This window comes from Terrapene carolina, unplaced genomic scaffold (genome assembly GCF_002925995.2).
Source record: "Terrapene carolina triunguis isolate 2854851 unplaced genomic scaffold, T_m_triunguis-2.0 Scaffold131, whole genome shotgun sequence".
Classification (NCBI taxonomy): Eukaryota; Metazoa; Chordata; order Testudines; family Emydidae; genus Terrapene; species Terrapene triunguis.
Window position 1 is genome coordinate 9,655,152 of NW_020664482.1, and position 13,309 is coordinate 9,668,460.

General features: G+C 40.7%; 1 protein-coding gene across 2 annotated transcripts in view; it reads left to right on the forward strand.

Moving 5' to 3' along the window:
* AFF2 (AF4/FMR2 family member 2) overlaps positions 1-13,309 on the forward strand; it is a 394,994-nt gene that overhangs the window by 350,620 nt on the left and 31,065 nt on the right. For both annotated transcript variants that reach the window (XM_026652958.1, XM_026652959.1), the window contains 2 exons: positions 9,956-10,118; positions 10,646-11,665. In XM_026652958.1, coding sequence (XP_026508743.1) covers positions 9,956-10,118; positions 10,646-11,665 — 1,183 coding nt within the window. The remainder of the gene's footprint in view (positions 1-9,955; positions 10,119-10,645; positions 11,666-13,309) is intronic.

A 13,309-nucleotide genomic window follows, 5' to 3' on the forward strand; every position in this document is an offset into this window, starting at 1 on the left:
TACATATTGTCTACATAGTTGTAATTGTGTATTTTGGATTTTTGCCTTCTTAAAGTGATTGAAAATCATAATCCACAATGCAGTCAACAAATACAGAATTATTCCAATAGTATTTCCTTGGCACTAAGGCAGAATAGACACTTGGCTCCCAGTTCTGTTAACATCGGGTCCTAGAAGCTCAGTTCCATTCCCAAATATATTTAACTGTATTAAAATGCATCATGTGAAATCTGAAGCTGTCCTATACATGCATGCATGGACAATTTAGCTGATTTTCAGTGTTATGCACCCAAGTTCCAGGCCATATGCGACAGAAGTAGAATTAAACTTTGCCATTATGTGTCCACCCCAAAAGGGGAAATGAAGGTATTTTCTCACAAACATGCTTGGATTCTTTGGTATAATAAGTGCCGCATTAAACCCCTGCTGACACTGTATATTCACTTTAAATTATGAATTATAGTGTATGAATTAGAATATATACCTGTTGATTTACACAGAAGATCCACAGCAAACACTGAGGAAGAGAAATCAGATCTATGTATCAATATATACATCCAGTTTGATGTGATGGAAATGTATGTGTTAATATTTAGATAATAAAATGGTCCCATTTGCATCCATCAGGTGCCTTTGGAGTGTCATGGTGTGACAATGTTCTTGCTCTACTAAATCCCAACCAAACAGTAGCACTTCAGGGCATCTAACAAATAATACCCATTGACACGTGAATTCAAGGATTTTGCATATTAAGAAGATTGTATGGTATTGTATTCTCAGGATCATATCACGCCTTCAAAATAGCTTCCCAGCCCTGAGGTTAGTGGGAGTTGCATGCACAAATCAAGGATATGGGATGCAGAATTCCCTTATATATGTCAAGTATGTGTAAGAACACTCTGGAAGGAGAGGGGGAGCTGTTCTGATTCCAGTAATTCAAAACTCTTTTATGGTTGCCATTAGGACTGTGATATTAAAATTCACTTTCTTCTTCTGTTTGTTTGTATTTTCCTAGGTCATTGGATGTGTTGTATCTGTACTTTTAATATAGGTATGATTAAGAGCCAGAACTCATCACAGACCAAAGCTAAAACTAGCAGTAAGGTCTGGATAAGAGTTGGCAGTAGTAGCAGTACTGTGGTTAAAGTCACATTGCAAATGTATACACACAGTTCCACCTAGGATTTGTGGCTAATGTAATTCTTTATTGGAAGGCTTAACCTTGTTATGGATTCTTGGCAGCTTTTCCCTGCTCTATTCATTACTAATGCAAGCTGTCAATCACTTTAGTTCTGCTTTGACATAGATTGTGGCTCACAGGAGTTAGTTCTGTCATTCTTTTTCCTTCTTTCATCTTTACTATCCTTTTTTATGGTCTTAAAAGCTGAAAGTACAAAAGGGCTGTATGTATATGAATAAAAAAAAATCTGTTTCGGTAACTCTATCAGCCTTGTTATAAACAGCCTTTGATTAAAACAGTTGCTTTTGAACACAATAAAATGAGAATGTGACTTCTTACACTCCACATATTGTAAATTACCTTCCTCCTCAAAATAAATCAGAACTCATATTTGCATGACAGTGTTCAGGATTGATCCAGGCAGATCAGCTGCCACATCCTGAATAGCATATTATAGATGCCTTCCTTCTTCATGTTTTTTGGCTGGACAGAGCCGTCATAAATGATGTCTTCTTATGCACTAGTGTTAGCTAAAGCAACAATTTCCACACCTTATTTCATTTCACTGGGGCTAGGTACTGATTAATACTTTAAAAGGGGCTTGAAACAGGTTTCAATTCCTGTGTCAGCCTGATCTTTGAAAGTTTAGATTTGAGTCCAGCCAGCTAGGCAATAAATAATTTAATACTAACCAATGAGAAGGCAGTGAACAAATCATTCAGAGTGATCCTTCCTTTAAAAAAAAAATCTCATGGCTGCCATATCTAAGTTTGGAGATATAGACATGAGCAATTCATTATAAAAACCATGACAGCTCCCTTTCAAATTAGAAAAGCGTATTACTTTCTGCTAATGGGGCAGGAATAGAAATGAAATAAAACTTCATTATTGAACAGTTATAGTATTAAATTCTGGCACTAAATATTAATGAGCAAGGTGTCTCTGTATTATCTACTGGAATATCCAAGGAAACTTTTTCTTAAACATTTGCACAGAATTCAGCCACACAAGTAACATCTGTTAAAGTCTCTGAGATTTGTGCGATTATTCTGTACAGATAGACTTTTTGGGTGAAGATTCCGAAACTCTTACCCTGGTTAGTAGTTCACTTCTCAATCACTCCCACTAGAATGAACTAGAGTAAATGGGAAGTGCTTAAAGAGGTATGGCAGTCCTCAGTATGAGTAAGGGGATCATAATCTGGCCTATTATTACTGTATTATGATAGTGCCCAAAGGCCTCAACCAGGATTGGGACCCATAAACATAGCAAGAGGTTGTTCTTGCCCCCAAGAGCTTATGGTCTAAATCAGTGATGGGCAACCTGTGGCCTATGGGCCGCACGTGACCCAACAGGGTAATCTGCTGGCGGGCCGCCAGACAGTTCTTTTACATTTGCATGGCCACCCGCAGCTCCCAGTGGCCACGGTTTGCCGTTCCCAGCCAATGGGAGCTTTGGGAAGCAGCGGCCAGCATGTCCCTGCAGCCCACGCCGCTTCCCGCAACTCCCATTGGGCGGGAACTGCGAACCTCGGCCACTGGGAGTTGCGGGCGGCCCTGCAAATGTAAACAAACTGTCTGGTGGCCCACCAGCGGATTACCCAGATGGGCCGTGTGTGGCCCATGGGTCGCAAGTTACCCCGCACTGGTCTAACTAGACAAAGTCAGACAAAGGGTAGGAGAAGTATTATAATCCCCATTTTTGGAGGGGGAACTGAGGGGAGATTCTCTGACTCCAGTCCATGGCCTTGAACCATAAGACCAGCCTTTCTCTCACATCTACAGCCTTCTTTTCTATACAAACCTCTATCCTTACCTAATTCTTTTGATTCAACTTTGCCAACAATTAGGTCTCTTCAGAGACCAATGCTCCTTGTGAAAATGCATTGTGGGCACTGATGTACCATTGACTCCCCGTCAAGTCCCATATACATTTTCCCACTTCCAGCAGCAATCTGTTTTCTCAGATATTTACATTTTGATTTCACAGGGTATGATTGAACAGGTGGTCAGTTTATCACTCCTCTGGGATTCCTTAAAAAAAAGACTTTTGGTGAATAAACCCATTGTTGAATCTATAGTCAATTAGCTAAATTCTCTTCACAGCAATTAATGCAGCTAAATCTGATAGGTGAAAAATGTAGGCAGATGTCTTAGACATTGTTGCTCATTTTTGTCCTTTGAGGAGTTTCAGCGCAGTAGTGTGAAGTTACACAATTGCTTTTTTAAAAGATATATATATTTACACACTATAAGTTGATTATTTCACATATTAGAGGTTAATGATTTTTAGAATCAGACATTATCTTGTTGTAACTACCAGGTTTAGTCTTGAAAGCCATTTATTAAAATATTAGAGTAAATGATGTGTTGAAAATATATAATAACAGTCTGGGTGAAAAAAGAATGCTTAAATTGCACGAGTCCTTCGTTTTTCATGCAGAATAGTAAGCCATGCACATGATAACTCCACAGCTGCTTCAATGGGTGTTTGGAAAATGAATTGGTGACTTTTGAGAACAGATGAAGTGGAAGTGGGAATTTAAACATTTAAGCAGATCACCCATGGCAGCAAATTGCAGAGAAATACTGTTGGTGTTTTGGATAACTTTGCCATAGCACCAAGATTGAAACCTCAGCAGTGGATTTTAAGGCCTAGTCTTAAAATAGCTGCACAACTGCAACTTCCATTCAAGACAGTTCAGCAACTCTCGGCCTGGAGATCAACTGGTCCAGTAACCCACTTCTAGATGCTGGTGCCTGGTTTGCTCCACGGGGCCTTTTCTATCGGGTACTTTGTGCCCACTACGACAATGCTGAGTATCAAGTTACACATGAGGTGTCATACACTCAAACACTGTAAACATTTGTGGTGAATTTGCGGCAGGGAGTTTCCCCACATGCACCAACAAAGAGAAAACTAGATCATGGGGTGGGGAGGGGGGGAGGAATGGATGAAAGTTGCTGGAGGCCAACAACAAAGAGCAGCTTCCCTCCTACCTGATTCCAGAGTCCCTTTCTGTGTGCTTCATCCATTGACCCCATGCTTGCCAGCTGCTCTGGTAGGCAACCACAGATGTGTCCATGATGGTCTGTGCCAGAGGATGGAGTCAGAGGGGTTGATCCTGCTGTCAACTACACTGTGGGTGTAACTCCAATGGCATTAGTCTCACTTACACTGGGGTGAATGAATAGGTAGGGAATCAGGTCTGCAATGTGTAAGTAGCAATGGCTAGGAGCACATACCTATAGCGCTGCCTCTGCTGTCATAAAGAGCCTCTCTCAGTATGGTGCCCTGTGTGTCTGTTTCTTCACAGTAAACCCACTGCTACAGTCACTTGTCACAGTGCACGCAGTTCACAATCTGCTTCCCTGCAGGGTGGAGCTAGAGTGCAGAGTACTGGGATAGGAGCATGTGGTAAAGGAATAGGGTGACCAGATGTCCCAGTTTTATAGGGACAATCCCGATTTTGGGGTCTTTTTCTTATATAGGCTCCTATTACCCCCGACCCCCTGTCCCGATTTTTCACACTTGCTGTCTGGTCACCCTATAAAGGAAGAATAAACTGAAAAATAGGACCAAGCACCTTGTCCTGCTAACTTGAGAGGCACTCAACTGGGTCTTCGGAGAGCAGGGTTCAGTTCCAAGGCCAGAGATGTATGATACTTCCAGTATTTGCTTTGTCTGGTCACATTGCAAGCTCTTTGGGGCAAGGACTGTCTCTCACTCTGTGTCTGCATAGTAGGTCCCTGGGGCCTACAATCACAAACAATAGTAATTGACTGTCTTTCATTTGCACGCTCTTTGCCCAGACCGTGTTTCATTCTTTTGTGCAGCAGCATCATTTTTTATTTTTGGTTCCAATGAGACAGAAACGTAGTTTGTAAATATTCAGAGACAGAGGGAACACTCAGCGCCTACTGGAAAATAACAGCTCAGCGGCCCAAATACCAAAGCTTTCTGCCCCCTCTAGTCACTCTGAGGGCTTGCTTCCTGTTGATAAAATGCTTTAAATCAGTTTCAAACCTCATCCGGGCTGGCATTCCTAGGCTGGAACCTAGCAACACAGCAAAGCTTGCTTTGCACTTCTCTTACAGATGCAAACCTCAATTTGTTCAGTCCATACTCATGTGAGTCAGTCCCACTCTAGTAAGCGCTACTCCCTTGAGTAAATGTTTTCAGGATCAGCCCCGTAATCTTTATAGAAAACCACTTTCTAGGCTTAGAGCCAAAAGTGGCCTCAGGGGAGAGTTCAAACCAACCAATATTTTTTCACGGAAAGGCAGATTTTTATTTTTATTTTTTTTAAAAGGAACTATAATCTCTCCATTAAACTCATCTCCCCCTTGGAAATGAGGGTTTTTTTCCCCATTCACTTGTGTGTGAAAGGTCTGTATACATTCTTCTATTCTGCTGAACAGCATTATTAGAAGTTGATTGTGCATAGAGCTATATGCAAGATGTTCTTTATCTTTAGCTTTGTGAGATGTTAGGAAAGGCATTTCAGGTCTTATCTGATTGTGTGGCCAAGCATACAAACAGGGTTACTCTTAAACGCAAACTACATGATGAAAAGTGAATACGTTGACTTTAAAAAATCTAGTTTGGTAATGATGTCTGCAGCATCAAACTGCCTGATGTAGCTAAGGCATAATTTTATTAGCCTCGATTAAAGACAAATATGACCTCATTGTTGTTTTGTAAGAAAAACATTTTGAGTCTGTCCGGTTCCTCCTGCAAGCTTGCCCAGCTATGTTATTCAGTAATGTTTCACCCATGAGAACTTCTCTGGGAATGGTGAGCAACAAGAAAGAAAATAAGGCCGGGTTGGGTCTGACATCTATTTCCATGGTTTTGTTCTTGCCCTTTGAGCTCTTTGTCAGTTACAGACCTCACCTACATGTTTTAGATGTGCACATACTGGCTACAGTACCTATTCACTGCCAAATACACTTCACAGTATAGGTTATGTTTAAAGGCCTGAATGATCTGGGATCTGGCTACTGAGAGACCAGCCTCTCCCATTCTGATCCATTGTAGGAGTATTTATCCATTACATCAGATATAATATAGAGTGAACTTTCCACTGCCATCAACAGAGCATTTCTAAGATGTAGAGCACAGACCTGAGACTCGGGAGACATGGATTATATTTCTGGTTTGGCCATTGGTCTGCTGATTGACCTTGGGCAAGTCACGTCACCTCCCTATGCCTCAGTTTGCCCATCTGTAAAATGGGGATAATGGTGCTTCTCTCCTTGGTAATGCACTTTGATCTCTACTGAGGAAAAACACTAGATAAAAGCAAGGTATTATTATTATTATTTCACTTGCTCTGTGTCATTTGGGAACCCAAAGAGCACCACATAAAGCTTGCATATTTCCTTGTAAATCAGTGGTTCTCAAACTGGGGCTACCGCTTGTGTAGGAAAAGCCCCTGGCGGGCCGGGCCAGTTTGTTTACCTGCTGGGTCCGCAGGTTCGGCCGATCGCGGCTCCCACTGGCCGCGGTTCGCCGCTCCAGGCCAATGGGGGCTGCGGGAAGTGGCGCCCAGCAAATCCCTTGTCCCGCGCCGCTTCCCACAGCCCCCATTGGCCTGGAGCGGTGAACCGCGGCCAGTTTAAGAACCACTGTCGTAAATATAGCTGGCTAATCATACCAGCAGGTAAGAAAATTGTGAGGTTTCAACCTTTGTTTCCATCCTGAATAGGGATGAAAAGTTGAAATACTGAAACTTTTCACAAAACAAAAAGTTCCAAAAATTTTCAATTCAGAAATGTCAATCCAAAACATTTTGACATTTTCAGATGAAAGTATTTATTATCACATTGATGTGTCAACATTTTGTGGTTTATTTTCATTTTTGGAGACTGAAAAATTTTGGTTTTCCAATTTGATTTGGGGATTTTCATGGATTTGTTCCCTTTTCTCTCCCTTTTTCTTACCTCTTTTCCGCTGGAAAGCAGAGGGGAAGGTAGAAAGTATGATGCGGTGGGAAAAACCTAATTGTCAGCCATTTTTACTGTTTCCCCCTTTTTCTAGTTGGAAAGCAGGTTTTTCCTCATATTCCAACACTTTCTTACTGTTTTCTGTCTTTCACTAGTTAGAAAGCAGGGAAAAAATGTGAAAAATGAATTTTTGTCACATTACCATTCTTTCTGAAAAAGACAGAAAAAGGTAAAAAGAGGAAAAATAAGAGGAAACGTCCCCCTCCCCCAAACAAAATCCCAAAACTGAAAAGGAAAACTGGAATTTTTTGGTTTACAAAACTTGAAATGAAGCACAAAATGTCTAATTTCATTTTAAATTCAGTAATGCCCCAAAAAAATCATTAACTAAATGGTCAAAATCACCATATTCCTAAAATTTTGATATTGGTTAATCCATTTTTCTTTTCTGGTGGGCAAAAATGTTCATTTGATAGTCTTTTTTTTTTTTTTGACCGGTTCTACTATTAATTTATTGGAGTGAAGTTTCCCCGGGTTTGGTTTAGTTTGGTTTGGTTTTTGTTTGGGTTTTTAAAAATACTTTTGTGCATTTAATGAGCAACTAAGTTAAGGGTCTGTCGCTACCCAAGTGGATAGTTTCATAATGAACCACAAAGCACCCAGATGTTTTGTCAGTGGACATGAGACACATTTGTAAATATAACAAAACTATTAAAATGGCAGGACGGATACCTGATCAGACTTTCATCCTGCATTTTTGGAACCTCCATTCTTAGGCCTCAATTCAGCAAAGTACTTTAGCGTGTTCTTTACTATAAGCATGGGCTTAAGTAACCTTGACTTCAATAGGAATAAGCAACTTTCCTGACTAGGGATGCTTTCCCAAATAAGGGCCAAAGTGAGCATAGTTTGGTGCTCATACCTGGGTCAGTGACAAGTAAGAAACAATTTGTTAATATTGTGATAAGTTCGTGATCACTTAGGAATTTGATGGTTTCTGCTATACTGGAAACTGTGGCTCCTCAAGCCTTAACAGCTATGTCAGGGATAGATGATTAGACCCTTCAGTTCCAAAAAGCATCAGTCTCTATCTCTAGAGTCAAAGGAGAATCTGCACTAGCTATTAAAAGAGGAACTATAATGCAAATCTGGACAGTTCGGATTCCATCCAACGGAGGGCAATGGTGCGCATACATGTTGGTTTATTACAAGCATCATTAAATTAGCCATGTTGCTAGCATACTTGAAACTTGCAAGTTACAACTTCATTTGAAATGTTTTTTCTTTCCTGTCCAAGCAGGGCCCTTTTCATCTGCATAGTTCACTTGAGATGTAATCGTTAACATTTAAATTAGAAGAGGAATCTCTTTAAGGATGGGAGGGCATGTTGTGAGAAGACTTTTCCACTCCCACTTGTGGTGAGAGGAGGAGGGGCATTGCAGTGCTTAGAGAGATAATTACGTTCCCAGCCATGGGGTGAGGTATTGGGTGTACAAACAGCTAAGTACATGGGTGGAAAGAGAAAGTGGGTTAGAAAGAGGGAAGAATTAAGGGGTAGATATGGCTGCCACTGAAGTCAGGGGCAACATTTCCACCGACTATAGTGGAATGGAATCAGACACAGAATTTTTATGGCCCTCACCAGTCCAAGTCCATTGTTTACTGCATCTTTCTTGTGAGGGTTCCTCGTGTACTCACCTACGTTGAACTGGTTTGATTGGGGTCAGGGAGAGCACTTCCATACGCAGCTGGAGTCCTTGGAAAAAAGGAGAATAGAAAGTTAAGAGGGTAAAATAAGGATTATCGCTCACAGAAAACTCCTAGGCTTGCAAAGATGTTTCTGTATGGGACTCACACATCATCTGATATATTAAGGTGAAGTATTGGGTATCCATAAAGGAGTACTAGCAAATTGTGTCAGTTTTCAAACACTTTGCTTTGTCAGCTTCACAAATTTAAAATCAATCAGTTGCAGTATAGATCAGTTGAACAGACATAAAATCTTATGGTTATCTCTCTGACAACAATCTGAAAATTAAAAATGAGTTTTTAAAGACTCTGATTGGCAAATTTCCATAATACTAAAAACAGGGTTCCTTTACACCCATTGGTGTTAAAATAAATGCTGAAAAAGATGACAGCAGAGGGTCTTTTCATAAATGGGAAGGGGAGTGGGGGAGTGCTGAAAAGTAAGTGCTCTAGGAATGTTCATTTCCAACAGGAGCTCCATGTCCTTAATGCACTATCACAAGCATGGGTGGAAAAACCAGCTACAAATAAAGACTCCGTGGAACCTCTGGAGAGTTGTCATAAATATGTAGCTTTTGTATCCTACGGTGTAAAACACTAAAAAGTGTTCATTTAAAATGAAGCGTTATGTCCAATATTAGTTGCCTAATATCTCTCATTTGGACATCAATTATGAATGTACTGACAAAAAATGAAGAGACCATTTTTTTCCATTTGTAAATTATTTAAGTATGAGCGTTAGTTTTTGCAACCCTCACACTAATAAGCTCAGGCTTGTGGCACTAAGCTGTTTCTCATTGGATTGTTGTTATTATTATTATTTATTATTAACAGCATCATAAATGTGTCCCGTGAAGCATAAACCCAAAGTATTTACAAATGGTGGCTGGATCTTTCAGTCCTTACTGAGCAAAATTCCCATTTGAGACTTTGTGGAGTCAAAATGAAGTGAATGGGAATTGTGGCAGAGTACGGACAATAAGACCAGGGTCATCACCATCAATTTTCCTAGGTTAGACTTTTAAAATAAAAATTGGTCAAATAGCATATTCAACTGAATGTCTGTCTTTCCCCACAGTGGCCTTCCTTTGCAGACAGCACACGGTGCAGTTTTAGCACATTCCAGCGGAGGCTCTGGGAGCTCAAGTGAGTCCGAGAGCAGCTCCGAGTCCGATTCCGACAGCGAAAGCAGCTCCAGTGACAGTGAGTGTAACGAAGAGTCACGCAGCGCAACTCCGGAGGTAAAGCTATGAATTCAAGCCCCTTCTCCCAGCACACTCTCAGGAAAAAGCCTTATCTCTGAAAGCGAAATTCTTTTATCCTTCAGAAAACATAGAAGTCCTATTCTGTTTACTGTTATTTGCTTTCTTCTCCCTTTGTGCTATCAAACACATGATCCACAAACTCATTTTAGCTTTGGGGAAAACCTTCTGGCCCACATTTCAGTTACTTCAGAGAAATATTTAGATTTTTGCCCAGTACCAGAGAAGATTTTATTGGCACAGTATATGTCTGGGACTAAGGAAAGGCACCATGACAAAAAATACATCTTCAGGGACCTGCTTAACTTTTTCGTTGTATTAAATTTCTCCAGGGCCACATTGAAAACTAGATAAGGAAGCCTAATTAACCATAAATACTGTAGTAAAACTAGCAATAACCGCTGGTTGACTGAAATAAAAGGCGCTGTGTTAAAAATGTAATTGTGGTTTAAACTAAAAAGCATTGCTTCTCTAAGATTTGTTTCCTATCGTTCTTCGATCTGCAGCCTGAACCTCCTTCAACAAACAAGTGGCAGCTGGATAAATGGCTAAATAAAGTGAATCCCCATAACAAGACCATTATCAACAACCAAAATGAGACTCATAGTGAGAACAGTTCTCAGTCTCAGAGCAGCCAACAGACTGAAGGACAAAACAAAGGGAAGCTTAATAACAGTCTGCCCCAGACCGATTCCAAAGACAGGGCCGTCCTTAGTCCCATCCGGGAGAAAGCCAAACCACGAGTTGCCCAGAAAACTCCAGAGGCAAAAAGCTCCAAGCAGAAGTCACCAGCTCATAATGAGCCAACTTCACAAAGGACTCCTGGGAAAAAGCAACCCAAAAAGGTAGAAAGGACTTCCAGTGTAGAAGAGTATAACTGGCCCAAACCAAATAATACCAGCAACACTCCCAAAGAAAAAGATACACAGGAACCACCAGAGCAGCCAAAGGTTCGCACAAAAGCAGCAGCTGGAAAGACAGCTCCAAGAAAAGAACCACGGACTAGCACGGGACTTGCTTCTGAGAAGAAAAAGTACAGAGGCCCTAGCAAAACTGTCCCTAAATCCCGTGAATTTATTGAAACCGATTCGTCTACTTCTGATTCAAACACAGACCAGGAAGAGAGCCTGCAGGCTAAAATATTACCAGCTTTCAGTGGGCCTGCCAATGGCCTCAAAGTAAAAGACTCCAGTAGTAACATCCTCAGTGTAAGTAGTTTAACTAGCAACAGCAGCAACACATCAATAGACCAGACCAGCAATGATTTAGAGGAACAACTCTTTTCACCGATCCCAATTGTGCAAAATGAACTTCTGTCCCCACTGAGGGAATTTGAAGAACTCAAATCCCTTTGGGTGAAAATAGATCTTAGTTTACTCTCTAGAATACCCGGACAAGACCCTTGTGAGACAGTGACTGTGAAAACTGAACCACGAGAGGCAAATGTGAAACACAGGCGACAATCTCGAGAGTCCCCCACCGCAGCCGCTGAAAAGCCCGCCACAAAATCCAAAAGGAAGCACAAGGTAAGTAATTTTTATAGTCCAAGGGAAACCACTCCATTTCCATGTGTCAGCTGGGTAGGTACCAGATAGAACCGTTACCTCGGTCATCTGCATTTCTTCATACCTGCCCCAAAACCTCTCCGCAAAGATTTAATTGAAGAAACAGTTCTATAGAGAGGTATCCGATTACTAAGGCATGATTGTTTTTTTACAAAAGATGCTATACTACATTTACCAGTGCATTGTGAATTTTCATCATAAACTATTTAAAACCAAACTCTAACTGTCAAAATCAATGAACAGTGTATATGTGGTGATGTGTCTTTTGTGCGTTTCCATTGCGGTTGCTCACTTTCCCATTCATTTGCAGTATTCAGTAATCTGCAGTGGGATCCCAAGAACTAGTGCAAATTACTGAGGATTGAGTGTACCCAGAAAATGTGACTTCTGTTTGGAAGGCAGGTTTTTATTGTCTGGAGAGTTACAAGCCGATTCACCACTGACTTAGGCACTGCTTCATTCAAGTCAATGGAGTTGTGCCTGCTTATGCCACTGGTGAATTCTGACTTTAAAAATATAATTTTGTTATATAAACAAATGTGATTTATAGAAATACGATTTGCTTAACTAGCTGCTCCCCCTTTGCAACTACCTGAAACGCAAAATATATTTTTACTTAAGGGACTATGTTTTATCGTGTGTTTTATGTTATTTATGCCCCAGGGTATCCTGTCTTGTGGGATATGACAGTATGCTTCAAACTAAAATGTGCTTTCAGAAACGAAAGGGAGGTTTTATATCATAAATGAATTTTTGTAGGGGGATTTTCCAGCTGAAATGGTTATGCTCTGGTCTCTCAGAGAGAAGACATCATTTAAGATTTTTATACCCCAAATTTTATAAATCATTGGGAATGTGACTTCAGCTGTCAGTTCTATTGGCCTCCTGAACTGCATTAAAATGCTGATTTAGAGTAGTCTGATGATAGAAGGAGGGAGTTAATGCATGACAAAGGCGTGCAGCTCTTACTCATGTGAATACTCACATTGACGTAAGTGGGAATATTCACGAGTAAGGTCTGCAGGAGCTGAATCTCTGCTTTTACTCTGGCCTATGAATTAAAATTATGCAGAAAGAAAGGCATTTTGTGAATGTGTATTTTGTGTGCATGCACATGTGTGCTGGGGTTTATGTGAATAATACGCTAATAACTTGTAGAATTGCTAACTCAGTGGGGTGATAGTCAGTAAGAATCCTGGTTAGAAGAAGACTACAATACTGGTAGCTAAACCTAGGGCTCAAGGAATATGATGGGTTATCTAAAAGAGTTGGGGGAATCTCCTCACTGCATTAGCTGGGACTTTGGATCAGGAACTGCCATGATGAAAAGGTACACTCTCTGGGATGCTTGGGTGTTCCGCTAGAATAAAAATACTCAGCTGAGTATTAAAATAGCCCTTTCTCTTCCATTTTGGTTGTTGTATGCTCATCACTATCGCTGCTCACGGTGACGCAGGAGGAAGCAAGTCAATTAGGGTTTGTGCTGCACGTGTTTAAAACATGGCATGAAGAGACTGATTTGGGTTTCGAAATCATTTTATTAAAAGATTTATTTAAGGCACAAGCGCATGGGCTTGAGAGACGGTATGAAGGTTCCAGTGATAG